General features: G+C 36.4%; 1 protein-coding gene across 2 annotated transcripts in view; it reads left to right on the top strand.

The window, feature by feature from the left end:
* CAND1 (cullin associated and neddylation dissociated 1) overlaps positions 1 to 27,430 on the top strand; it is a 30,560-nt gene extending 3,130 nt beyond the window's left edge. The window contains exons 2-15 of one of the 2 annotated variants that reach the window (XM_030450385.1): positions 1,399 to 1,542; positions 12,624 to 12,778; positions 14,544 to 14,667; positions 15,089 to 15,345; positions 15,427 to 15,532; positions 16,016 to 16,161; positions 17,010 to 17,302; positions 17,985 to 18,126; positions 18,757 to 20,250; positions 21,035 to 21,130; positions 22,899 to 23,068; positions 23,166 to 23,330; positions 23,504 to 23,611; positions 24,656 to 27,430. In XM_030450385.1, the coding sequence (XP_030306245.1) occupies positions 1,399 to 1,542; positions 12,624 to 12,778; positions 14,544 to 14,667; positions 15,089 to 15,345; positions 15,427 to 15,532; positions 16,016 to 16,161; positions 17,010 to 17,302; positions 17,985 to 18,126; positions 18,757 to 20,250; positions 21,035 to 21,130; positions 22,899 to 23,068; positions 23,166 to 23,330; positions 23,504 to 23,611; positions 24,656 to 24,880 (3,625 nt within the window). In that variant the 3' untranslated portion in view covers positions 24,881 to 27,430. The remainder of the gene's footprint in view (positions 1 to 1,398; positions 1,543 to 12,623; positions 12,779 to 14,543; positions 14,668 to 15,088; positions 15,346 to 15,426; positions 15,533 to 16,015; positions 16,162 to 17,009; positions 17,303 to 17,984; positions 18,127 to 18,756; positions 20,251 to 21,034; positions 21,131 to 22,898; positions 23,069 to 23,165; positions 23,331 to 23,503; positions 23,612 to 24,655) is intronic. The other variant, XM_030450395.1, reaches the window with a different exon arrangement.
* Positions 27,431 to 27,638: the final 208 nt, after the last annotated feature.

Consider the following 27,638-nt stretch of genomic DNA (forward strand, 5'->3'; position numbering starts at 1 on the left):
CCCATTACCTTTACTTACCAACTAGCTTTTCTCCACGCTCTGCTTAAAAGCTGATGCCATTCACATTCACCATCTGTTTGTGCACACATCTGGTTCATGCTGGATTGGAGGCTTTCTTCAGTTGGACTGCTGGAGTGAATGAAGAATGAGTGAGGTCTTTATGTTAGAAACATCTCAAGGTGTAAGACTGGAATCGTTGTATTAAAATACAGGACAAGTTGGGGTCCATTATATGAGGGCAGGCAGCTGGCATTTGTGATTTGTATTAAGACCACAGAGTCTTGGCTTACATTTTCAATAAAAAAAAAAGTACTCAGCATGTCAGGCTGTAGAGATAACCTTCCAAGTATGAACTGAGTTTAAGTGATGTCTGCTTGAGGCTGATGTGCCTTAAGTCTCAATGTCAGCCTTAACTGTTTAATTATAAGCCATTTTTGTCATGGGCTTTGGATGGGAGCTGGAATTGTTACTGAAACCCATGGGATCTGTAGCTGAGTAATCCATCTGTATTACTTCTCCTGAGTGGAGAGGACATTTCAAAAAGAAAACCGGTTTGGAAAATGGACATCACAAGGAAAAAAAAACAACAGGCACAAAAGCAATATTTTTGTAAAGTTATTTCTCAGTATGTTCTGTATTGGAGGGTGTGGAAGTGTTATGGGATAGTAAATGAATTGATATGAAAGATGATTTTATCTCCTTGACCTCTCAAGAATTGATCTTTAAAGTGATACTCCAGATTGAGGGCTGGATAAATGTGATCAGCTGTTGTATGGACTACAAACAAACCAGTTTGTGCAGGGGAGGAAAATGTAAAACACATAAAATGTGCTTTTATATCTTCATTAGTGTTTGACTTTTGTGGGAGCTTTTTGTGTTTCAAAAGCTCTCTATATTTCTCCTTGCTTAAAAGTTGTTTTTAAATAAACTCAGAGCAGAGGTGATTTTTTCTTCTTTACAAACTTAAAAAAACCCAAACTGTTGTGTTTTTTTGTTTTGGTTTGTAGGGTTTTTTGTTTTGTTTTGGGGTTTTTTTTTGTTTGTTTGTTTTTAACAAAGTCAGCTTAGCTTGTGAAAAGACTATTTACATTTCAAATCTGGGAAAGTTTCAGCTTGTCTTTGTGGCAATCACTTGTAACACATTGTAGCCAGTGGAAGTGAAATATGTAGCTGTCCTTCTCATCAAGGAAGTGTGATGACCTGTCTGAAAGTTACGGGCATTCTTAAATTCAAATTTTCTCCTTTAAATCTTAGATGCATCACAAAATAGCTGACAGTAAGCCAACAATAACTGTGATTTATTTGACAGCAAACAGTGGAAACAGAGAATCTTGAATCTGAGTGCTGTGAATAACCTTGTTTCCTTCAAGGAATAATTCTCTGACTATCTTTTGCCAGGTTTATGGCTACTAATGACTTGATGACAGAACTACAGAAAGATTCTATCAAGCTGGATGATGACAGTGAGAGAAAGGTAGTGAAGATGATTTTGAAGTTACTGGAAGATAAAAATGGTGAGGTGCAAAACTTAGCTGTGAAATGGTAGGTATTTTTTTCTATTTTGTGAAGAGTTATCTAGTGACTGAACAGCATAAAGCACTTTTGAAGAACTGAAAAGGACCAATGTTATGCCAAATAATTGTAAAACTGGTGTCTGCAAAGGAAACCTTGTACTTGTAGGCTCCTTGCCTTAATGGTAATTTCTTACAGAGCTGTGTCTTGTTGACATTGCAGTTTTAAATTTGGGGTTTCAGGTGGGAAATAGTGAATGCAGTCCTTGAGGAAGGTGTATGAATGACACGCTTGTTTTCTGGTGATAATTCTTGAATGCTAGATGGATTTAAGAAGCTTTAAATTGATAGGTAGTTGCCACACTGGTATTTGACTGCAAGGAGGATTGTTGTTGGCTGTGAGGAGTTTTGTCAAGAAGACAAAAAACCATGAAAAGGTCATTATAGAATCTTGGTGATCAAATAAGGAACTTATATCTTCACTAACATTCAAAATAATGTTTAATGGTTTTACTTGCTTTACAGGAACTGTAAATGTTTTATGGGAGTTAGGGTGCAGTAACTTGCCATTCAGAGACTTTTGTTGCTTAAGTACCCTTTCTTTCTCACTTTATTTAACTTCATGTGTGGTGTGGCTTTTCCAGAACACCATTTGAATAGGTGCCTGTTTATTATGACTTACTTTTTGTTCTTGGCCCCTCTCGCTCTTTTTGTGTCTTTCAAGGAGGGCCTCTTTGTTAAGAAGCTTCTCACGTTCCCAAGGGTGTTTCTTGTCCATGAGCTCAGTGTTTTTTTAACATTCCTTCTGTACTACTTACAGCTCAGGAGGCATGGATGGAAGTAAAATTGCTCCAGAAGAGCTTGGGAAAGCTTTGAAGAGGAGTTGTGCGTTGTGATTAGCTGAGTTTGTCTATGTCTGCTTGTTCTTTACAGTTTGCCCTATCAGACTAGCAAAGCAGAAAATTAAAGTCTGTGTGTCCATCTGTCTAAGGTACTTAGAAACCATGCTTGCTTCAGATTCATTTTAAGTGATGGTAACCAAAGCCTTTCACAGGGAAACTGGAGTCAAAATAGCAAGTTTCCATCCAATATAATTGCCACTGTTTTATCAGAGGTGCTATATTGTTGTTTGACAATACTGAAGTGAGTCTTCTCCCCTTCTGCCTTTTTTTTTTTTTTAAACAAACAACACAAAATGCCATATTTCTTTTTAATTCAGATTTCTCAAAGGTTAAGTTCCTTGTGGTACAGTTAAAGGTCTATGGCTTTGAAGCAGATTGCTTGTACTCAGCACACAAGTAGATTATTATGAAACTTGGCTCAGGCTTAGAATTGTTTTTGTGTGAAGTGGCATTTTGTGGCAAAGTTATGTTGCAGCATACATGCAGTTGCACATCTTTAATGAATAATCTAAAGTTATTCTGGATCTTAGATTATTGCACATAGGTATCACTATCTTTAATGACAATGTTAGAATTTTGGACCTGAAGTACAAGTAATGTTTATTAAAGCATTAAAGGTTGCAAAGGGAAGAGAATGAGAAAATAGATAGCTGCCTGTGATTGTGTTTGTATACATGTGTTGTTACTAAATATCCTTTTTTAAAACTTCATTTTCACACACTGATAAAATTTTTGGATTAAATTAGAAAGGTAGAACTGATTTAAAGTTTGGATTCTTCTAGAGGAATCCAAATAATGGTAAAGTACAGTGTTACATTTACTGTAATGGGATGAGAAGCATAATGGAAATGTTTTCAAGTGAATTGTGAATGTTCATCTAGAATGTGTACATTCTTGAATGTATCCCAATCACTTGCTGATATGTTTTGAGCATGAAAAAACACATCCTAGGAGAGTTTTCCCTTCTTAATGCCAGTTATACTTCTGGTATTGTTCCATGGAATTTTTAAGCCACTCTAAGCTAATGCTTCTGCTGCTCTGCTGGTCTCTTCCTCATTGTCCCTTTTCTTGCACTGTTGCTTGTCTGGTTTTGTTGTAGACTGGTTTGGGGATTCTAGTTTTCTTCTGGGTTAGATGGTGAGGGTGAAGGGTGGGAAAAGTTGAGCACTGTCAGGCTGTAGTTTTTCAAAGACAGTTCCAGCTGATCTGAAGTCTTTCATGTAGCACAACACTGAGTATAAGCCAAATTTGTTGGGATATTCAATTTAGCCAGCATATTTTCCTTTACTTTTTGGTTTATAAGTATTTTATGTTGTCATTAATTGCTTTTGTATTTCTGGTATGGATTTTCTGGAACTTTCAGCTGAGGAAAGCAGAAACTGTGCTTAGGTGAACTTTAGCCACTGTCAGCGAGAACTTTTATCAGACTGGTACTTGATGACCCATTTAAATACAGATTCTCTCTCTCACAGCAAAGTAATTTAAGACATCCCTGTGTACCTTTGAAAATGTATTTGAGGCAGATTTTTGCTTGAGGAAGGGAAGAAAGATGAATAGTTTGTTAGGGGAGCTTCCTTCACAGGTAGGTCAATGGAAGCACTGTGAATAGCAGATACCCATCAGTGCTTGAGCAAGCAAGAATTTTTTATGGGGGGATCACTCTTTCAAGGTTTGATTCTTGAGGTCACTGAACAGAGCAGATTTAAAACTCAGGCCAGCCTTAAAGTAGCATTTATTTTTAGGCAAGTGTAGCAACAAGTAAGCAGTGTTCCTGGTTTGCCTTACCCACTGCTTGCTTTCAATGTATTGGTTAAAGTACTTATGAACTTGCTTCTTATTATCTTTTCAAAGCACACCAGTGATTTTGTTCTTGAACCTTTCAGTTATATCACACTGGTTTTGGAGAGCATAAAATGTGGTGTTCTTTGGTTAGCAGAAGTCAGGTTGAGTGTTAATGGATGTTTGATTAGCTACTTTGCAGACATGATGATGCAGTTTATTTCTGAATAAAGATGGAACTTAAGGAACTGTCTTAGTATTCTTGGAATAAAAGTCAATTTGCTCTAAGCTATGACCCTACAGAAGGGGAAGGAGTGTATTTGGCAAGCCTCTGTTACTTCAGGCAGTAGAAGTAACTAGGTCAGTAACTGCAGGTTGCTCACCTTGTTTTTCTTCAGAGCATGTAAAACTTTAAATGTATTCTTGTTGTCTGCATTTTTTCTGGAGGAGTTGCTTTTTGCTCTGATAGCCATAGGTTGTTTTACAGTCAGCCAAAGTAGGAACTGCTGTTGGTTGTTCTTACAATGTGTGTGTTGTTTGAGGCTGTTCATGGAGCCCAGCCTGGCATCCTGTGCACCTTATGGTGGTAGTGGTTGTACTGCCTGTTGCTCTATCCAAGATTACTTGCATCTGGATTAAACAAGCGGTATGGGTTTTGTTGGATTGTGCTCCATTGCTGGCAATGTTCTACTGGCCCAAATTGAACATTAATTGTTTTGTATGTTTAGTGCTGCAGTTTAAGAATGAACTGTTTCTCATTTTGAGCAGTTACCTGTAGTTTGATGCTCTGCCATATAAACCTATACTTATATAATTTTATTGTGTCACTCTGGGAAAGGTTTCCTTTAATGTGTAAAAAGCCAAATAAATGCATGTGGACAGATGTATATAGATGGGAAAAAAAAAGAAGTGTGATTAATGTAAATACTTTCAGTGATTCCTCCCTGGGATCCTGTAGTTTGTCAGCATTTATCAGTGTGACTTCTCTGGGCAGCAGTTCAACGTAGGGAATGCTTCTTCATGCTGTGAGTGTGAGTCACTGGTGTGAACAGGATGATGCACATGTTGGCTGTTGTGTGGCTGATCCAGTTCAGCAGCTTTAGAGCATTTTGGATGCTGTGGTAATGCAGTGCTGCACTTGGTATAAAGTGATTTTAGTAATTTTTTTCTTCCACTTTTGAATTTTAACTCTTCCCTATATGTAAGTATGCTTATTAGCAATTAAAATATGTCCATTTGAGATAATTGATTATGAGCTGGTGTCCCTTTTCCTAACAAGGAGCTACACTATGAACACTATTTTCAAATGTATGTAACTCAAAGGAGACAGTATCTTACAGTCCCTGCTTATTTCCATAGGCAGCTGTATGGTCTTTTGACTTAAAGAGAGACTGGACACAAAGTATTGACTAGTGAAAGGGAAAAGATCAAAGAGCACTTAAAACAGTGACCTAAGCTGCCTTTGAATGGATAAAAAACTTAATTACAAAAGCTTTGTATTCAGAACTGATTTTGTTAAAGAATTTCATAGGGTTTTTTAAACTTTTATAAGCTCAGTTGGTAATCAGGGACCAATAGTAATGTCTGTAAGTGATATGTACTGATTTTAGAGGCTGAAGCAGCTTGAGGCAATCTTTAAGAATTTACTTCACAATTGGTGTGCCAGCTTTATTGAACTAATAGGCTGAATAAATAGGACTGAAGATGCTAACTCAGGTAAAATACAGTTTAACTTTCTAGAAACTGAAATTTCAAGTGTTTGCATGAATGACTTCATCATTTCAAAACATCAGCAAAAGTGTTTCCTGTGCTTCTTGGAGATGGATCTGATTGACCAGACTTTGCTGTTATTATTTTAGTTACTCATAGGTTACACTTGAAAAATAAATATATTTAAATTACAGCAATTTAGCAATTGGTTCAGTAGCTTGGGTTTTTAAAAAAAAACTATATTCTCACCAACTTTTCAGGTGTTTTCACTTACGGAGCAATGGGGTTTTTTTGATGCAAACCTGCTTTTAGTCTGCCAAAGTTGATGTTTAAAAGTATGGTGTCAGCTGCAGGTCTCTAGAATATGGAAGATGTGTTTTTATAGAACTGCACAAGTCACTACAAAAATAGAAGACACAAGCTTTATTAGTGGAAGGAGGGGTGACATTGCCACCTGGAATCTCAGCAACCCGGTGGCAAACTCAGTTGCTATTGATCAAAAGCAAACTTTCAGGATTACTTCTCTGAAGACTTGACATATTTTTTAAAGGATACTGTTAATCAGTTTGATATGAAAACTCTTCCATAGTTGTTCATGTGCTTGTCTGTTTCTCTGTAATTCTCTTTACAGTATTTCTGTTGGAGCACGCACCATTACAGGTGTGAGGTGGTGTCTCTAGATTCTTGCACCTTTGTATACTGTAGTCTGTTGACTGAAATGCACAGGGAGTTTATCTGGACTGCTATGGACAGTTATGCCTTAGAATAGTGATTGTTTCTGTTCCAGGGGATTTGTGTGTGTGTCACTTGAAAAGCAATTTACTGTACATCAAGTTTAGAAGAGTGCAACAATGCTGTGAGTAGCTGCTGACTGACAGTGGTGTGTATTTGCAGAGAAACTGGTGATGTGCCAGTAAGACGTTGTGAAGGGAAAACATGATTGAAGAGTGAAATAAAGTTCTAGAGAAAACTAATCTTTTTTGATCAATTAGGGAAAAATATTTAAGCTTTTAGGGATGCAGTCAGGGATGGCCTGATGTATTTTGAGTCTGGAAGCTCTTCCTGGTAATAATCTGTCTCTTGTAAAAAGCTTATTTACAAGTTTATCAAGAATTTATCTATTGAAGGAAAAGGTCTTTATCAATGTCCAAAGAGTATTTTAATAAGATTACAGTATAATTTAACATGATTGAAGCAGTAATGATAACCACATTAAATTGTGGGTATGGTCCCGTAAACCCTTTCCCTCAGGAGTTTAGTAGCTATAGAGACAGTTTGTGGAATTGAAAGATTCCAGTACTGTTCCATTTTCCTAAAATAAAGGGCAGTGCCAGATTAGGTCCTGAGGTTTGGCTGCTTCTAGCAAAGGGTTTGCTGTCAGACCTGCTAATTTCAGATGGAGTAGGTGAACCTGTTGAAGAAATTGTTCCATTACATCTTTGTTTCTGTGTACTTTTAAGGACTTTTTTCATCTTCCATCACATACCAGCCAGTATCTCCATTAACAATTCTTTTGACATTATCTGTATGCAGTATCTTGTAGCAATGTTGTACCACATATGGTGTGGTTATTTTTAAGATACCTGCTAATCTCTGTAAAATACTTCAAAAATGAGTAAATATCAGTCTTCCTGAATTTGTGGCAATGAGATGATCATATTGCATCCATCTCAGATGTCTGCAGTGTAATTTGGGGACTTGGCCTCAGCATCAAATTAGCTTGAAGTTTTGTGCATTAACAAAACTGCGTTAATTGTATGAGATATTTCAGTGCATGTTTTCCATTATTTCAGTAAGTGTTTTGCTGTTGATTTTTTTTTTTTAAATTCCCAAATTGCCTGTATTCTCAATAGGTTTTATCACACGAGAAGGATATTGGAACAGGTTAGAGTTGAGGAAGGCATGGAAAGTGGTACATGAGATTGTTTAAAGAAATGTATATTCCTGAGTGTTAATGTGTTTTGAGTTCTTTTGGGTAAGGTATGAAAATGGCCACTGAAAGAGAACCTCTTAAGTTTGCCTAACATGGTGACAGTCCATTAATACCAAAAGTTTCGACCTTTTACTCTGGTTAATATGGTATTCTAAGTCACACTTAGTGCTTGAACCCAAAGGCTTGCTTTATATATTAGATAAATCTCTGTCCATGTCCTTCTCCTTTGCTGCCTTCTGCTTCTGTTGAGTGTTTTGGTGTTTTGGTTTTTTTTGTTTTTTTTAATGATAACTAGCTTTTGCCATTGTTGATTCTCAGACCTGGGAAAGAAGAGTAGCAGCAGTGAAGTACATACAACAAGTTTTGGGATGAAAGATGCATTTTGGTTTTGTCCTACTGTATAGGCCCATGTCTGCTAGCTATCCAAGAGTGAAGGCCATTGATCTGGGGCCCTTCAAGTCTAGATGGAATTACTGGCTTAGAGTGTTCTGAGTCTAGTTGTCCAGACCAGCTCCTTCCAACAGCTGCATCCAGCACTTAAATTTGAGCTGTTGGAACATTGTCAGTGGAGAAAATGGGTGAGTACAGGTAGAACAATGATTATTGACTGCTACAGTCCTGTGGTGTAAGCTTTGTGGTGGACAGGAATGGCTTTGGAATGAGGGAGAGAACATTTAGGACAGGAAGTATGAAGGGTGTGGAGAACTCTGTGTTTGGGAGCCTTTGTGGCAGGAAGAATAGAAAACTTGATGCTTTGAGAGAAAAGAGAAGGCTGATTTTCAGAGGAACACAGAACATGTGGATTTGGATATACTGTGAAGGTGCTTCTTAGCTGTGTTTGACTTTTCCTTTTTTTTTATACCATACACATTTGCTCTGACCAGAAGTGGGATTGATAAAATGACTTGTGCAGAATGACAAGTTTGACTTTACATTCAGTAGTTAATTCAGTATCATCCAAGGTGCTAAATGACATTAAAAAGTTATGAAGTAGTACAAAATGTGCATAGGTCAACAAGTAAAATGAATACAAGAGAACATTACCTTGCTAACAGCACTGTGGAATTGAGCTACACATCCTCAGATCTCCACTGCTACAGCAAGGCAGAAATTTATCTTTTCCCCAGCAGTACCAGAGATGGTAGTAAACATGTGGGGGTGTCATTCTTGGAAAATACTGTGCAGAGATCCTAAACTAAATTCCATGCCTCTATGCTGAGTACCATAGCCTCAAGCCTTCTGAATAGTGATAGATTTTTGGGTTTTTCTTAAATGTGAAACTTGCTCTTAATTCAGAATAATTGTCCAAATGTTACGAAATGAAACAAAACCATTTCTGTTTCCCCATTATAATCACTGAGGCCTGAAAGGAAGTGCTTTGCAGATAGTTTCTTTCCCATAATCTACAATTAGAATATGATGTATTGAACTTATTAATTTTACTAGAACTGCATACTGATATTTGTTAATCAGTGTTCAGTTCTGTACCATGATCTGAGAGCTCCATTATTACATGGTACAAGCAAATACATGAAATTGGAAGTTTTCTTCCTAGTCTCTTGAGCTTGTTTTGTTTTTATAAAGTTCTTGGAAGAGCTGTTTTCAGGGAAAGGGGAAAAATACTTACCTTGTGTATCAAACTAACTTATGGCTGAAATGTTTTAAAAGTTTGATAATTCCTAATAGTTTCAAATTATTGAAAATGTAAGTGCAAATGTAATATATTACAACTTTATTACTGTTGTTTTTCCTAAGCATGGGAATGAAACCATCTTTGGGCAGCATTCTCCCTTTGCAATTGTTGAAGAGTCCATACATGAATATTTCAAGTTGACAGTTGATTTATTTTTAATTATGTTAGTCTGTTTTGCAAATAATTTCATCAACTGCTTGCAGAGCTCTTGAGCATACTTCTGATGTTTCAACAAGGCTGTGACCACATGGTCCTAAGTCATTGCAGTCTCATAAACCTGACATACAAGTGAATAGTGGTATTTGAAAATTTAAACTACACTTTATTAATCTTAGTCTTGTTTTTATAACAAGTTGGTTTGATATTTTTTTCCTTTAGACTTTCAGTTTGGCTTCAGTTCTCCAAAATTAGTGTTTACTAAGCCCATAGAAGTAATTTTAGTCTCATTTAGCTTTGCTAGAAACAATTTCAATGAAAAGCAGATGCATACAGTATTAGAGTTCAAGGTGGAAAAAACCAGAGCTTATATGGAGGCATTATATTCTAATGTCTTAATATAATCAGTTTGTGCGTGGCTGTAAGACATTCCTTTTTCTTAAGTCTTTCATACATTGCTTTCCACATATTTCAGTTTTATAATTGAGTTAAAGGATTCTCATGAAGGTATCATTTCACAGGCTTTCTTTGACTTATATGCTGGAAGTTGGGCCCTGACTTTCAAAAACAGCAAGAAAATTTAAGCTTTTGAAAAGCATTTACTATAAAGCAGCAACTTCTTGTACGTCTTTCCACTCATCAAAATCTAAATGGGATTGTTTTGATACAAAGGGCTGAGTTAAAATCCTCACACTTCACTGCTCATCAAAGTTTACACTGAGAACACACATATAAAACCTCCTGAAAATCCTGCTTTCTCACTTTGGCTGAAGCTGATTTTGATGGTGATTTGTGTAATTTGAAGTGTGTTTTGTAGTAGGAGAAACATTGAGATACTGTTGAGACTCAAGGTGTAGGATTTCCTTGGTAGGAAATTTGGAGCTGTTGCGAAATAACTAGTGGTCCAAGAGCAAGTCAGAATGCTGTTTGTTATCCCTTCAAGATGAAAGAGAAAAAAAAATACTGGGTTTATAGAGCTAAAGCTGTGTTTCTGTTACTTCTGCTGGTGGGCTACACTTCCAGTTCACTGTTCCTGCATTTTCAGTAGATAGTCCTTGCTGCTGCTGTCTCTTTCTTGCCTCAAGCCATTGCTTCTTCCCCTGCGTGGCTGTTGCTCACAACTCCTTGTCCTTGCCCTCTCCAGTGCAGAACCAAAACTTGGTAGAAATTCAGTTTTATGTCCCATCTCACCTCTGGTGTTGATGTCTCATTAGTAAGCATGCTTTCTTGATTGGGTAGTAATGCCACGAATGTCACCACACAGAATTAGGGAGAATAACTGGCAAGATCAGCCTACAGAAGCTTGCAGTGCAGGGGAGCTATATGTTTCAGAGTGGCTACTGTATATGTAGGTTAACTACTGCTTTTTGATGGAATGTGGTAGGATACCTATAGCACAGCTTTTATAACACTTTTTCAGAATTTGATGTGTTTGTTGTTAATGTAATATATTTTAGGGAGTTGGATTAGACTAAAAGATTGGGTAATTTAAATATTTAAAAAATAATTTCCCAAATATGAGATGATTTATCTGAAGACTGGTGTTTCAAAATAGGGAAAAGCTAGATAAGGAAGTTTGAAGTGAGAAGTGGAAAGGATAGTAGGAGAAAGAGGAAGTTCTTAGCAGTGTGCCCAAGTGGCCAAGAAGGCCAATGGCATCCTGGCCTGTATCAGGAACAGCGTGGCCAGCAGGTCCAGGGAAGTGATTCTGCCCCTGTACTCAGCGCTGGTGAGGCCACACCTCGAGTACTGTGTCCAGTTCTGGGCCCCTCAGTTCAGGAAGGATATCGAGGTCCTGGAGTGGGTCCAAAGGAGGGCAACCAGGCTGGTGAAGGGACTCGAGCACAGACCCTATGAGGAGAGGCTGAGAGAGCTGGGGCTGTTCAGCCTGGAGAAGAGGAGGCTCAGGGGAGACCTCATCACTCTCTACAACTCCCTGGAAGGAGGGTGTAGCCAGGTGGGGTTTGGCCTCTTTTCCCAGGCAACTCTCAGCAAGACAAGAGGGCATGGTTTCAAGTTGTGCTGGGGGAGGTTTAGGTTGGACATTAGAAAGAATTTTTTTACCGAGAGGGTGATCAAGCATTGGAATGGGCTGCCCAGGGAAGTAGTGGATTCTCCATCTCTGGAGATATTTCAAAAGAGACTGGATGTGGCACTCAGTGCAGAACATTAACAATGCAGAGATGCTGAAAGTTGATGATAGGGCTTGGGAGACAGTGAAGAATGCTCTATTTCTTAGCTATGAACTAGACTTTATTGGGACATCTGTGGTTTTGATATTTTGAACAAATGGGATCATTTGACAAGTGAATACAGGATTGCTGTGATCCTTAAAACAGCTGGAATGACTAAAAGCAGCTCGGAGACAACAGAGGAAATGTTACTTTATTCTGTACCTGTGGTGATGCTTGCAGTCTGTGTGAAGGATGGTGTGTGATGTCACTTTTTATTTTACAGTTTGCATTCTATTAAGGAAGGTAAACTGAGGTATAGAATGAGTCTGAGTGGATATCAGATTGAACCCAAATGTTGTGTAGAATAAAAATGCAGTAATGAAGATGGTTGCTTACTTGTCTAAACTAAGCAGGCACTAATGGTCAAGCACATAAACTGGTGACTCTGGCTAGATAATGTTTGTTATAAGTCTTGACATTAAGTGAGAAATACAAGGGACTCTAGTTTAGAGACTGAAGCAGAATGGTCGTGCAAAACCTCTTTCCACAACTAGATAAAAAACGTGTACTAAACCAGTATTTTGTTTAATAGATTCATGGAGACAGGTTATCAACCCAACCAATTGAAGGTGCTCACATTTTAAAATTCTGTTACATGGCTCCCAAAACCAGCTTCAAGTTTGTGACTTGAAATAAAAGTAATAAAATAAAATGAGAGATTTTATTGAAGGATGCAGATTTAATATGTTTCTTCTGTTTATACAGCCTTGGCCCTTTGGTGAGTAAAGTGAAGGAGTATCAAGTGGAGACCATTGTAGATACCCTCTGTACAAACATGCTTTCAGATAAAGAGCAGTTACGTGACATTTCAAGCATTGGCCTAAAAACTGTGATTGGAGAACTCCCCCCAGCTTCCAGTGGTAAGGCATTTTGTCAAGACTACCCAGTTTCATTGTTTCAGTACTGGTTAAAAAATGCAAAAGCTGGGGATTCAGTTCATTCATCCAGTTCAGAGGATTCAGTTCATTTAACATTGGAACTAATTTCTGTCAGAGGACAAATATATGGAGCAAATGTCCTTTTAGTTTAGTCTTCTATGACTGTATCTCCAGATTTTACTAGTTGAAAAACTTTTTTAATGAAGAATTGCATTAATGTGAAAAACAAATTTACAGTTTATGAACTTCGATATAGCAAATTGTGTCTAAAAGCTCTAATTTTAATAATTACCTTGTGGAACATTTCTAGCCTGTAAAATAGCTAAATCTCATCTTAGTTTTTGATGGGTAGTATACTTTAAAATTTGTTGTAAATCAGATATTTAGTGATCTGATTTCTTCTCTCACTTTATGGTGTTTTGGAAATTACCTTCTGTCTCTAACAATTGCCTGTTAAATTACTGAAATGCTTACCTGCAGTTTTTCCCCAAAAGAGATATTAATCATGAACAGCTCGTCAGTTAATGGCATTACTTTTTTATTGTAGTGATTTTCAGTTACCATAGTGGAGGATATGAATGACAATAGAGAGGTGATTAAAAAGGCTTGGGAAATGCAGTTTTTAGAGACTAAGGTTTCTTAAAGAAAAAAAAGAAATTTCTGATTTTGACATCCTTTCTTGAAGGTCCACATGTAAGTCTTGTTTTTATCAAGCAGTAGTGAGACACATGAGCTGTAAATAACTAATTCTAAGTAAATTAGTTTTTTATTCTTTTTTATGCTTTTATTCTTATTTTATTCTCTTGTTTGTTTGGCAACACAAAAAAAAAGGAGTTTTGAGGTGGAGGTTGAGCTCAAACAAAATCTTTCAATACAGTTAGTATTCCTAGTACAAAAGGAATCTAGGTGTTGTTTTTTTTTGCTCTCAACCCAAACACAGATTGTTGTATTTTTTCTTAGTCTCTATGGTAACACATCTAACTGGCCAATTGTTATGTTCGTTTCATTCAGGAAATTGGTTTCTGTCATATAGATGAGAGTAAGCCATAAATACTTATAAACTGTACTTAATATAGGTTGGAATGGTATTAAGTTCTCAAAGTGTGATAAAAAAAGCCATTGTGCAACCAAAGGTGAGCACTAGCAATTGTATTACCATGAGTTTCTTCATTTCTCAAAATTGCTCTGAGCAGTATTAGACAGTTGGGAAGAAAAGGGAACTGCTGTGGTATAGACATTTTCACTTGAATTTTAAAATACTTCAGGTATGCAGTTTTCCACTTTCTCAAATGTTTCAACAGCATTTCAGTTATTTATTATGTAAGTAGCTTATTGTGCAAAAATAATATAGCAGTTATTTAGAGGCGGCGTCATCTGCTTCTCTGCTTCCCCTTGCCTGTTAATTATTCCTTTATTTTTACCTATAGTCCTTCCATTTATTGCTCTAGACTTGTCTTGGCTTCCACATTCCACTGCTTGCCCAGCCAGAAGCAGTGTCCTTTCTGTTGTATATCCCTTATGGTACAATTAAGAAGCCCTTCTGAGTATGTTTCTACATAGACAGACTTTCTAGTGAAGATCACACTTTACAGTAGCAAACACACTATCTGTTCAAGCTTCTTTTCTTGGGTGAGAAAAACATTTTAACATTGAGATCGGATTGCTTTCCATAGTCACAAATATGATCTTGTGTTAAAAACTGTGTTTTAATTATGGAAATGCTGAGGGTTTTTTTTTTCACTTTCAGGGTCTGCATTAGCAGCTAATGTTTGTAAAAAGATCACGGGCCGTCTCACCAGTGCTATAGCCAAGCAGGAAGATGTGTCTGTTCAACTGGAGGCACTGGATATCATGGCTGATATGCTGAGCAGGTAAACATCTCTCTTCCAAAATGCTGGTGAATTGTGATCAATACTTGTTAAAACTTGAACTTTAATTTTCAAAATGTTAAATTTAAATTTTTAAGTTCTGTCAAATAATTTGGTAAGATATTAAGTACAAGTGAAGCTTCATTCAGGGGAAAAAAAGTTAGTGTATATAAGTTGATTGATAGATCAATTACTTTATTACTTAATCTCCTGAGAGCTGTTGTTATAAGCTTATTTTAATGCTTATTGCTTTTAGGATATGAAACTAATTTCCTGTTTTTAAAAGTTGAAAAAGCTTAATTTTAAAGACTTAATTGGAATCTTTTGTGATGTTTGGGGAATATTTAAAGGACTTAATTGTACAGTATATGAACAAACTTACCTAGATTCAATTGGTTTGAGTCTGTGTTTTGTCTGTTTTAAGGCAAGGAGGACTACTTGTTAACTTCCATCCTTCAATTCTGACCTGTCTGCTCCCCCAGCTGACTAGCCCCAGACTTGCTGTGAGGAAAAGAACCATCATTGCTCTTGGTCACCTGGTTATGAGTTGTGGCAATATGGTTTTTGTTGACCTCATTGAACATCTATTGACAGAGCTGTCAAAAAACGATTCCATGTCAACAACTAGGACCTATATACAGTGTATTGCTGCTATCAGTAGGCAAGCAGGTCATAGAATAGGTAAGAAAAATACATAAGTTCTCTGCAACTTCAAGACTTCTTAGATTAATTAGTTTGCTAATTTTTTTTTTCTCTTACCAGGTGAATATCTTGAGAAAATAATTCCTTTGGTTGTAAAGTTTTGTAATGTAGATGATGATGAATTGCGAGAGTATTGCATTCAAGCCTTTGAATCCTTTGTTAGGAGGTAGGTTTTTGTCAGGTACCTCTTTCAGGCTTTCTTAAGATCTAATAGTGTAGCATCTGGTTGCAGTCTGTCAAGAGACAGTCTCTTGGGTGCAAAATATTTTTGCAAGCTGGAACTGTTCCTATAATTCTATCTTGTAATTTAGCTGTTAAGCCATGTGTTGTGTCTGTACTTCAGAAACTTTCTACTGTGCCAATACTACTTTTGCAGACAGGAAGGGGGAAATATTGTAATAGTATTTGTTGTCCAAGAGTTGGGACAAAAAAGTAGATGTCCAAAGGCCTGTCGTGGTCCTCTGCAACTTTCCTGTTGAGCATTGCCCTTTTTACCTTCCTTGTTGAACTTCTGTAATTTAGATGGATACATCAATGGTACAAAGTTTGGTTAATGTCTCCAAAGTACAGGATTTGGCATAAAGTCTTTACAGAGTTCTTTTAATTCTTCAAAGTAATTTCCCATTGATTGTATTTTTGTATTATGCAGATGTCCTAAAGAAGTTTATCCTCATGTATCCACTATTATAAACATTTGTCTTAAATATCTTACCTATGATCCTAATTACAATTATGATGATGAAGATGAAGATGAAAATGCTATGGATGCTGATGGTGGTGATGATGATGATCAAGGTATCTTCTCCTTTTTGGTTTGGGGCAGGGGAAGAACTTTCACCTGAGGAAATTTTTATGGGTGTGATTGCTACTGAGTACCAGCATTTCAATGACTCCTGTACTGTTATACTCAATTCTTATATTGTTTTAAAATATACCTTGTGTACTCACTTCTTGGAATGAAATTATAGGATGTTGTTGCTGCAGATAAATAATTCCAAGTGTGTGCAAGACAAATATTATTTTTAAATATGTGAAAGGTAGAAAGAGGCAGAAGCAGCATGTAGGATGAGATGAGTAAAGTGAGAAGAACATCAGTTAGCAAATTGAAGATACGTATTCTGCATGGGAAGGGCTTCTCAACTAATTTTTACCTAATGCATAAAATCAGAGTAGGTTGGAAATTGCAAAATACTCAGTATTTTTTTGTAGGATAAAAATGTTTTAGAATATTTTTGTTACAATTTTGGTGGGAAGACTATGGTTTGATTAATCCTAGAAAGAAACAAATAGAATAAGTTTTTGAATTTGATCATCTGGTAATTGTTATTGCCTTGTTGCTTATGTCATGATTAAAGAGAAATATTAAATCAGTAGTCAGGATGTAAATGTGATGGGAACTGCCTTGTCCTGTTTGCAGTTTAAGATAATACATATGAAAGAGTAGTGTGAAAAAATTGGCAGAGAAAACAATTAACCTTACATTTTAGGCAGTCTTCTTTTATCTATCATTTTATTATGCTTCTGAGACTATTTCTTTGGTTTGCCTTATACAGAGAACTCAAGTGTGTTCTTATTTGTTTTAAGAAAAAACTTGCTGCTTTGATTGTCTAGACCTGAACGTATGCATAATTTATTTTTTCAAGGGAGCGATGATGAATACAGTGATGATGATGACATGAGCTGGAAAGTGAGGCGTGCAGCTGCTAAATGTCTGGATGCTGTGGTTAGCACACGACATGAAATGCTTCCAGAATTCTACAAAACTGTATCTCCTGCTTTAATAGCCCGATTCAAAGAACGTGAAGAGAATGTTAAAGCAGATGTTTTTCATGCATATCTTTCTCTTTTAAAACAAACTCGACCGGTGCAAAGTTGGCTTTGTGATCCTGATGCTATGGAACAAGGAGAGACACCTTTGACAATGCTTCAGAGTCAGGTTATTTGTCAACATTTTTGTCACCTTTGAGGAGATACATTGGAATTGTTCCCTGCTCACAAGGATAGTTCTTGAAATATGTCACATCACACTTCCTTCATACACAGATTTACAGTTTATTTCTTTATTATGAGCATAGAAAACAAGTCAGTTAAGCTGGCCTGGACTGTGCAACAGTCTTGGAAACTGGCATCTCCAACTCATGCAAATGTACTTACCTGACTTAATTTGTTTACCATCACCTGTGAAAACTGCATGTCCTTTTGAGTTTAGCCAAATTAGCAAAGCAAAATAGTTATATTGTGCACTCTGTATGGCAGTGGTAAGCTCTAATGATGAAAGTAAAACTTGATTTCCTACAACATACTTTGTTTGCAGAATAGAAAAGGATAGTGCTGAAAATATTTGGGTGACTTTTCATTTGTTGGTCTCTGCAGTAATGCAAACAAATTGGTTTTGCTTTGTTTCCTCTCACCTTTAAAATTAAATTACTATTTTTTGGTACTATTTATTTTACACTTTTTATAAACACCGAGAAATGAAAATTCACAAACTTTTCCAGTTCTGTAGAGAAATCAGAAATAGAGGGGGACACTCACCTCTTTCTTTATATTCCCCCAGTGATCAAAGGTGAAAGAAATGTCAGCTACTGAAACAATTAACAAATGTGTGATGATTACAGGTTCCCAACATAGTTAAAGCCTTGCACAAACAGATGAAGGAGAAAAGTGTGAAGACTCGTCAGTGTTGCTTTAACATGCTGACTGAGCTGGTAAATGTATTACCTGGAGCTCTAACACAACATGTTCCTGTTCTGGTACCAGGTATGAAAAGCATATTAATAACTTGAAGATTTACTAATAAATTGAATGTGAAGTTTCTTAATCTTTAAGTCTTGACTGTGCTTTTTGCAAAAGCTCTGAAGTGTTGCTTCTATTTAAAGAAACTGGCAAAATAATCAGCTACTGTGTGCATTCATATAAATATTTTAGCAATGCTTTCTTTAATCTTTAAAACAAGGTTTACCTCTAAGATTGTGATTTTTTTTTTTCTTGTATAACTAAAAAACAAAGTTAATTTGCTTCTTAATTGCACGATCAAATTGCCTTTTTCCTCTTCTTAGCAGCAAAATGCTTGTCCATATTTTAGCTTTTGGGATCTAAAACGTTGAATCTTGAAATAACAAGAAAAGTAAGTTTGGAAAATATTATTTAGAAAATACATCACAAACCATCAAATGATCCATATCCTCTGATTAGAGGAAGCTTTAGAAGTAATTGATTGAATAAAATGGTTAAATTGATTGAAATAAATGGTGAAAAGTGCTTGGAAATGTTCAAGAAAGGCTGGGAGCAGGAAATCGTAATGGAGTATGGTTGCCTTCAGAAGCTTTGAAATGTTCTGAGAGAATATAAGTACCTAACCTAAAAATACATTTTTTGCTTTTCTTCCAGGAATAATTTTTTCACTGAATGACAAATCAAGTTCTTCTAATCTGAAGATAGATGCTTTGTCTTGTTTGTACGTGATCCTCTGCAATCATTCCCCCCAGGTCTTTCATCCTCATGTTCAAGCATTGGTACCTCCAGTTGTAGCTTGTGTTGGAGACCCATTTTACAAGATAACATCAGAGGCACTTTTGGTTACCCAACAACTTGTGAAAGTCATTCGTCCTTTAGACCAGCCTTCTTCCTTTGATGCTACTCCTTACATCAAAGATTTGTTTACTTGTACAATCAAGAGATTAAAGGCTGCTGACATTGATCAGGAGGTGAAAGAAAGAGCAATATCTTGCATGGGTCAAATAATCTGTAGCCTTGGTGACAGCCTAGGCACAGACCTGCCCAGTACACTTCAGATCTTCCTAGAGAGGCTGAAGAATGAGATCACTCGGTTAACTACAGTGAAGGCCATGACATTGATTGCTGGTTCTCCTTTGAAAATAGATTTGAGACCAATCCTTGGGGAAGGAGTTCCTATTCTTGCTTCTTTTTTGAGAAAGAACCAGCGAGCTTTGAAACTGGGCACTCTTTCTGCTCTAGATATTTTAATTAAGAATTACAGCGATAGCTTGACAGCTGCTATGATTGATGCTGTCCTGGATGAGCTTCCACCTCTGATTAGTGAAAGTGATATGCATGTATCACAGATGGCCATCAGCTTTCTGACAACACTGGCTAAAGTATATCCTTCCTCCCTGTCAAAGATTAGTGGGTCCATTCTCAACGAACTGATTGGGCTGGTGAGATCGCCTCTGCTGCAGGGTGGAGCGCTTAGTGCCATGCTAGAATTTTTCCAAGCTTTGGTTGTGACTGGTACAAATAATTTAGGTTACATGGATTTGCTCCGCATGTTAACGGGTCCAGTGTACTCACAGAGCACAGCACTTACTCACAAGCAGTCTTACTATTCCATTGCCAAATGTGTTGCTGCCCTTACTCGGGCCTGCCCTAAGGAAGGACCAGCTGTTGTAGGTCAGTTCATACAAGATGTCAAGAACTCCAGGTCCACGGATTCCATTCGACTTTTGGCTTTGCTTTCTCTTGGGGAAGTTGGGCATCACATTGACTTAAGTGGACAAATTGAGCTGAAGTCAGTAATACTTGAAGCATTCTCTTCTCCCAGTGAAGAAGTCAAATCGGCGGCATCTTACGCATTAGGCAGTATTAGTGTGGGCAATCTTCCTGAATATCTGCCATTTGTCTTGCAAGAAATAACCAGTCAACCTAAGAGGCAATATCTTCTTCTTCATTCCTTGAAAGAAATAATTAGCTCTGCATCAGTGCTCGGTCTCAAACCGTATGTTGAGAACATCTGGGCCCTACTCCTGAAGCACTGTGAGTGTGCAGAAGAGGGTACAAGGAATGTTGTTGCTGAATGCTTGGGCAAGCTGACATTAATAGACCCAGAGACTCTGCTTCCACGCCTCAAGGGATACTTGGCATCAGGTGAGTAGTAGAAGCTCGTGTATATCCTGGAGAAAATGGCCTGATTCTCTCTGTTAATAAATGGGTCTAATTTTGCAAATTATTTCCTTAAGTGTTGCAGTACTCCTCTTCAAGTTTTGCTTTTCTCCGACCCCAGCAATGTCTGGATGGCTCCATTTTTACTATAAAAAGTTGGTCATACACAGCATTAATCAATTTTATATTCTGCTTCCAGACTGGTATTTCACTTAATGATATTATGTTTAACTAAGGCTTCTAAACTTAAAATAAAAAAGGGAGCATGGGTGACAAAGAGCACTGCTTGACAAACCATTTGTAGCATGTCAGCATTTTGGTGAAAATTACAGTATTCCTAATTTTCAGATAAGAATTCTGAAGTTTTTGTGGATTAGGAAGCATCATGGTGCATAATTCATTAATCAGTTTCATATCAAGAATATTGATGTGTTTTCTTCATGTGCTTTTGCTTGAAAGAAGAGAGTGGATTTGTTGGACTATGTAGTGAATAAAAATGATCTGTCATGATTAGGTTCTATGCTTGAATTTTTCTGTAGCAGATAATGTTAAGTGTTAATTACAAATGCTGTACTGTCTTTTTCTCTGTTTGAAATGTAACACAAAGGCATCTATCTATGGAGAAAACATATTGCCTTGCTGGTAATAAGCAACATTTTGTGTTCTTGAGAGAGTATTAGAAGTTTAAACAGAATGAAATCAAACATAATGTAAATTACATAGTTGTACTGTTTTCATGTTGCATTTTGTCACCTTTGTTTCATATTAGGGTCCTCATATGCTCGAAGTTCGGTGGTTACTGCTGTCAAGTTTACTATCTCTGATCATCCACAACCCATAGACCCACTCTTGAAGAACTGCATAGGTAAGATCTCTACTTTAGTGACAGCTTCTATGTTTTCAAGCAAGAGAACTGCACTTAAAAATTGTGTTTTCAGAAAAAAAACCAACCATGTTGCAGATATGAGAGTTGGCTGCTAACGGTAAATGTTGTAGCAGCTACAAAATGCTTCTGTGCTAGCCAACTTTTTAAATTCATTCTGCTTGTTTGAATTCTGAGCAGTAAAATTTGTGTGATTAAAATGTTATATATACTGAAGCTGTGATGGATGAAAAAATACAAGGAGCTAGGGCTTTTAGAATGATGGTACCCAGAAGCTGGTTTCCTTTCCCATGCTCTTGCCAAATTATATGTTTTCTTAGTATGGTACTGCCATTACCCAGAAGGCTGGAAATCCTTTGACATTCAGTCATTGAAAATGTGTATGGACGTGTGAATTATGAGTATTACCAAGTGGCAAATAGTGATTTTTAAGTCTGTAGAATTCTATACTGCTTTGTGATCTCTAAGTTATTTGAAATGTGTGTATTTTTAAAGGGATAACGTAACCAAAGCTTTCAGTATGATGAAAACCTTTGCACTGCTCTGATTTTTTTTTTAAATCTTTTGTCATTTGTATGCCAAAGTACTGTAGACTTGTTTAATAAGCTAAGGTGAACATTTTGTAATGGCTTGATTAAAGTTTTAAAGTTCTGTAAACGTTGTGTATACTGCTAAAACTAATAGGAGGGGCAAAGGTTAATCTTTGATAACATACAGTTTTGTAGAGAGCAAGGTTTTTATTTATGGGGAAGTGGTGTCAGTTCCTTATCTGCTATTTTCATAGCTAAGCTTAAATTTTAATTTTTTAAATGACATGTTAAATGGTTAAATATGCTTGTGGGTTTTTCCCCCTCTTGTCCTTTTCACCTTTCACAAGCTTTTCACTGAGGCTGTCCTGACTTTATGATTTCTGAAAATACTTATTATCCAGTCAAAAAACTACTGGTATCTAAGAATTTAAAAGTCTCAGTCATCTTTAGTTTTGTTACTCAGATTTTTTAATATTTTTCTCTCTGTGTAGAAGTCGCTTTGTTTACATCCTTTTGTATTTTTGCATTTTAAAAAATTTGCTCCTCTTGGAAGTTGCTTGTAAAACTTCAAAAACATTGAGGAAAACTATTACCTGTTCCTGCAGGCACGTATTTTATCAAGACTTGTTAAAGAACACGTATTTTATCAAGTGTTAAAGAACTACAGATATGCTAAATTCAGAATGCCCAGAGAGTGTGGTGAGGTGGGGTGGGATAAGAAAGATGTTGCTACCTTAATATATTCTGAGTGGGCTTATCTTCTGGCAGTTTAGGAGTTCTTAATGTATACCACTTTAGGGGTTTAAAAAAAAAAATCAATATATTGATAGTTTTCTTAAGAGGTGTTCTCTGACTCTTGAACTGCAGAATATGAATTGGTTCTCTAATGCATATTCTGAGAGACTTTAATGGGGAAAAGGAAAGGTTGTGTTAAATACATTATTCATTAATTTACACTCAATATATTTAAAAAAAAGTTGTAATACCATATGTAACAGTTGAAATGCTATATATCTCAGTTGCAGAATAGTTTCTGTATGATCATAATTAAATTAATATATTTGTGTAATCATGCTAAAATAGCAGGTATTGATCTGTGTTGCAGAATAAGTCTTGCACTTAATATGTCCTACTGAAAGGTAAAACTAAGCAAAGATATTTTAAATGCAGCAAATTGAAAAGATCCTTACAGATTGACTTCTTTCTGTACATGATTGCAGGTGATTTTCTGAAAACATTGGAGGACCCAGATCTCAATGTCAGGAGAGTAGCCCTAGTGACATTTAACTCAGCTGCACACAATAAACCATCATTAATAAGGGACCTGTTAGATACTGTGCTTCCTCATCTGTACAATGAAACAAAAGTCAGAAAGGAGTTAATCAGAGAGGTATGTAAACTAGGAAAAACAGTCCAGATTTATGTAAGTAGATTTTCTGGTTTTCTAAGTTTATTAATTCTTAAATTTGTTTTTTATTTGTTGACAGGTGGAAATGGGACCATTTAAGCATACAGTTGATGATGGGTTGGACATAAGGAAAGCAGCTTTTGAGTGCATGTATACTCTTTTGGATAGCTGTTTGGATAGACTAGATATATTTGAATTCTTAAATCATGTTGAAGATGGCCTGAAGGATCACTATGATATTAAGGTTAGCTATCATTTTCTCTGCTTAAGCAGTGCTTTGGTAATGATATTTTAAGTACATGCTGTATTAAGTACTTATTATATTTGCCATTTTCATTAAGAGTGTTGCTGTTAAAAAATCTCTCCTTATTTGTGCTCAGCATAACTGATTGTTGGATTTGTTCTCTCTCAACCTAGATGCTTACCTTTTTAATGCTGGTGAGATTGTCTACCCTTTGTCCAAGTGCAGTGCTGCAGAGGTTGGATAGGCTTGTTGAACCTTTGCGTGCCACATGTACAACCAAGGTATTTTAAATTTAACACTTAAGTTAATGATGTTGTCTTTTAAAAGTGTAAGTTAACTGGAGTATGAAAAATACTGAAAATCTAGGTGTATTGCTCCAGCATTTATTTGAGTGATACTTCATAGCCTGCAGTAGGGCAACATAAATATGTGGGCTCTCATGTATGTTTTGAATTTCTTTAAATTACAAATGGAAGAGTAGACTTGTTGTGCTCTTAAAAATCCTGTTTCTTTGTCATTTCTTTTGGTCCTCAAAAATCTAGCTGCCACTCGGGCAACTTGTAACTCTCATTTCATTATAAATAGTGAAACTGGAATACTGAGAGATTTTCTGACTTCTGATGACTGTGTTGTTGCAAACAAACATTTGGGTGATGAAGGATGGAGGCACTGTAAAGCCATCCTTTTTTTGTTGGGATTTTTTTGTTTTGTTTTATGTTCCCCTTCTTCATTTAGATTACACAGTTCTTAGTTCTTGGAAGTTAATCTCCTTCTCTTCCTGCTCTTGTCTTGATCCACCTGGATGTTCTGACAGTCAATGTCTGGTTTTCTTTGCCTTTACATTACTGTAATCTGTTGTATTTCACATGAAGACATTTAACTGCTTTTCATAATACTTTATATCACTGAAACATAACACTGAAACATGAATGACAACAGAAAGTTAAACTTTTGTAAAATTTCTGTTCTCCGGAAGCAGGAATTATTGTGATGATATTTTATTGTTGGTTACTGACCTTGCTAGCTTGAAGTTGTCTGCTTTAATTGTTTTGATTTGATAATTGACTTTTTACCTTACAATATTCCAGGTTCAATCTTATTTGTAAACTGCTGGTAACAATAATTCTTTTGTTTGCTTAGGGTTTTTTTGGGGTTTTTTGTCTGCTTTTTTGCTTTTCTGTTTTTTTAAGAGCTGAATTCGTTTTAAAAGGTATGCAAAGTGGTAGTATGGAAGGAAGTCTTCGTAAATATATATATTTTTAAGGAGGGTGTAGAGGGAGGGTTAAAGAAAAGTTTCAAGCATTTTTCCATTTTTTTTTCCCTAGGTAAAGGCAAACTCAGTAAAACAGGAGTTTGAAAAGCAAGATGAACTGAAACGATCTGCTATGAGGGCAGTAGCAGCGCTCCTAACCATTCCAGAAGCAGAGAAGAGTCCATTAATGAGTGAATTTCAGTCACAGATAAGCTCTAACCCTGAGCTGGCAGCCATTTTTGAAAGTATCCAAAAAGATTCATCATCCACTAACTTGGAATCAATGGACACTAGTTAGATGTTTTGTCCAAAATGGGGACCATTATGTTGAACCGTATGATGCACTGAATTGACAGGTTATGAGTAAAAAAACAGGAAAATATCTAATCTACACATTGTTCCATTTTTATTTACCTTTATGGAGACTGGCTTTTCCCATTGTTGCTTTTCTAGCGTTTATTCCAGAGATGTATTTCCATAATCCAGAATTTGTTAACCACTCTTGTTTTAGTGGATTTGGCCACCTTTGGGAATTAAAATGATGATGCATGGTGTATGGAAATAGGTTCCAACATCCATTTGCCCTGTAACGTGTAGGATTAAAATGTCAAAATTTTGTGACCATGATTTTTTTTTTTTTCCCTTTCATTCATTCATTCTTTCTACTTGTAAACAAAATAAGGGAGGGAGGTGGGAATCAAGAGTCCAGGTGCACCATGTTTTTTTATAACTTGTTATTATTTTTTATTTCAGCTTCATAAACTGGTTTGGCTGGCAGATTAATTCTCTGTAAGGTTTATTACATTAAAGAGAGAGTTTGAGCACAGTTCAAAAAAAGCAGACATAAATGTCATTTTTAAAGGTGTGGGGATTAGGAAGCAAATATCCCTGTTGTGCACACTAATTTTGCATGAGCAAGTTTTCAAATACATATTGTCTGTAACAAACAGCATGTGCAGTTTATTGTAATGCAAGTTAAAATAAGTTCTACTGTATCAGTGCAGTTTTCAGGTATTTTGACATACAAAACATTCGTACAGGAAGGGATGAATGAAGGTTGGTTTTCTTAATCTGACTTTTCAATATGCCAGTAGTATGACCCTGCAGATAATCTTACAGTAAATACAACAATTCCAGCAGTTGTCATGATTTTTCATACTCAAAGGCTGGATCCCTTGGAACTGAGGTGGAAAAAAGCAGAAGACCAGAGGGAAATAGAACGAGATGGAAATCAAATAAGGAGAGAACAACAATAGCTGCTCAATGGCTGCTGAACTCTGGATTCAACTTTGCTTTTGTTATAGAAGTATGAAAGGAGGTTTCTTCAGTGGATCTTACTCTTCATCCAACAGCTCTTGTTAAGTCACTAATGTACCTTGTTACCAAGAAATGTATTGCCACACCATGATTTTGTGCCTATCAAAATGTTTTCTGGCACATGGAACCACCAGTACATACATCATATCACAGTGCTGCAAGTGTCATACAGTATTCTGGGAAGATAGGAAATAGGGGATGGCCATAAAACTGGAGAGAGATAGAAAGCAAACAGGTACAAGAAAAAAAAAAAAATCTTCCATGAATGTGCTGAGGTAATCTAGAAGTGGAGAAGGTGATAGCTGGCAGGCCTGCAACGAACTGGATTTGGGAATTTAATGGCAAAAGATGGGGAACCACTGCCTCAAATTGAGACTTGTGATTACTTGGTTAATGCAATTGCTTAGTTGTCTTTTTTTTTTTTTTTCAGTCAAATACGAGTTTCATTTTTCTCTAGTTAAGTATTTTTTAGCTAATTTGGTATTTTGGAAACCTGTTACATAGACATGTGGCATAAGCTGCCACGTGACTAAAAAACCCATATTTTTATGACCTCAAAGACAGTTTTCCTGTGAGCATTGGTATTTGGGAGCAAATTTTTCACCTTACACGCTTGCAGCTTGGGAAAAACAGGGGAGTTCTTGGTGCATTTTATTTTAATAAAAGGACCTGAAAGAACTATTAAGTTCATTCAGTAATAACAATTTTAATGCTGTAGAATTTTTTGAAATTGTAGTTTTATTTGTCTCCACAGTCTTCATACTTATGTAACAATTGTCTTCTAGAAGTAGAAATAAATGAAACAAAACCTACCAGCATATCTAAATGTCATGAAAAAGAATGAGATGACTCTAGAGAGAAACCATACGGTAGAAAAAGCACTGGGAAATAGGTGCATTTTGTCTTGCTGTATAACTCCTCTACTTCAATTACAGCAATATAGAGGCCTCCTAATTAAAAATCTGTTACGCTAATTAGTTGTCAAACCAATCTTAGAACTTTTATATGAAAATTTCAGAAGGCATTAAAGTGTTTTATAGACCTAAAGCTAGGTGTGAGAATGGTATGATGAACATGAAATGTGAGGCCAAATACTTGACAATGGTAAGTAAAGAGGATGCTTGTATTGGTAGTTGAGAGATCGTGTGATTAGGTACTGCCCTAACACTTGGTGTGGTGGATGCAAAGAATCCTCACTTTGGTTTACAATGCATTGCAGTGGAATAAGCTTAAGGACAGAAGAGAAAGCTGAGCTGTATTACATAGTGGATGCTTCCTTGCAGGAGAGGAACTTCCACTTTGACCATTGATTAAGCAGGAGGGAATGCAAGAATTTAGTCTTCCCTTAAATTACAGAAATTCTAAGAGTCCAGTTCTCTCCAAGTGGGTTTATTTTGGCAGGAAGACAGGCTCATAAAGGTTGTAACGGCACCATAATTTAATAGTTTTACAAAATCTGACCAGGTTAGGTGTTCAAATGCCAGTATTTTCACATTGTCACTGGATGGCTTGATAAAGGCTTTTTTTTTTCTCTTTTTTTTCCCCCCTCCTTTTTTTTTTTTTTTTTTTTTTTTTTCTTTTTTCCTTTCTCTTCCTCTTTTCTCTCTTTTCTCTCTTTTCTCTCTCTTTTCTCTCTTTTCTCTCTTTTCTCCCTTTCTCCTTTTCTCCTTTTCTCCTTTTCTCCTTTCCTCCCTTTCCTCCCTTTCCTCCCTTTCCTCCCTTTCCTCCCTTTCCTCCCT

This window comes from Calypte anna, chromosome 1 (assembly GCF_003957555.1).
Source record: "Calypte anna isolate BGI_N300 chromosome 1, bCalAnn1_v1.p, whole genome shotgun sequence".
NCBI lineage: Eukaryota > Metazoa > Chordata > Aves > Apodiformes > Trochilidae > Calypte > Calypte anna.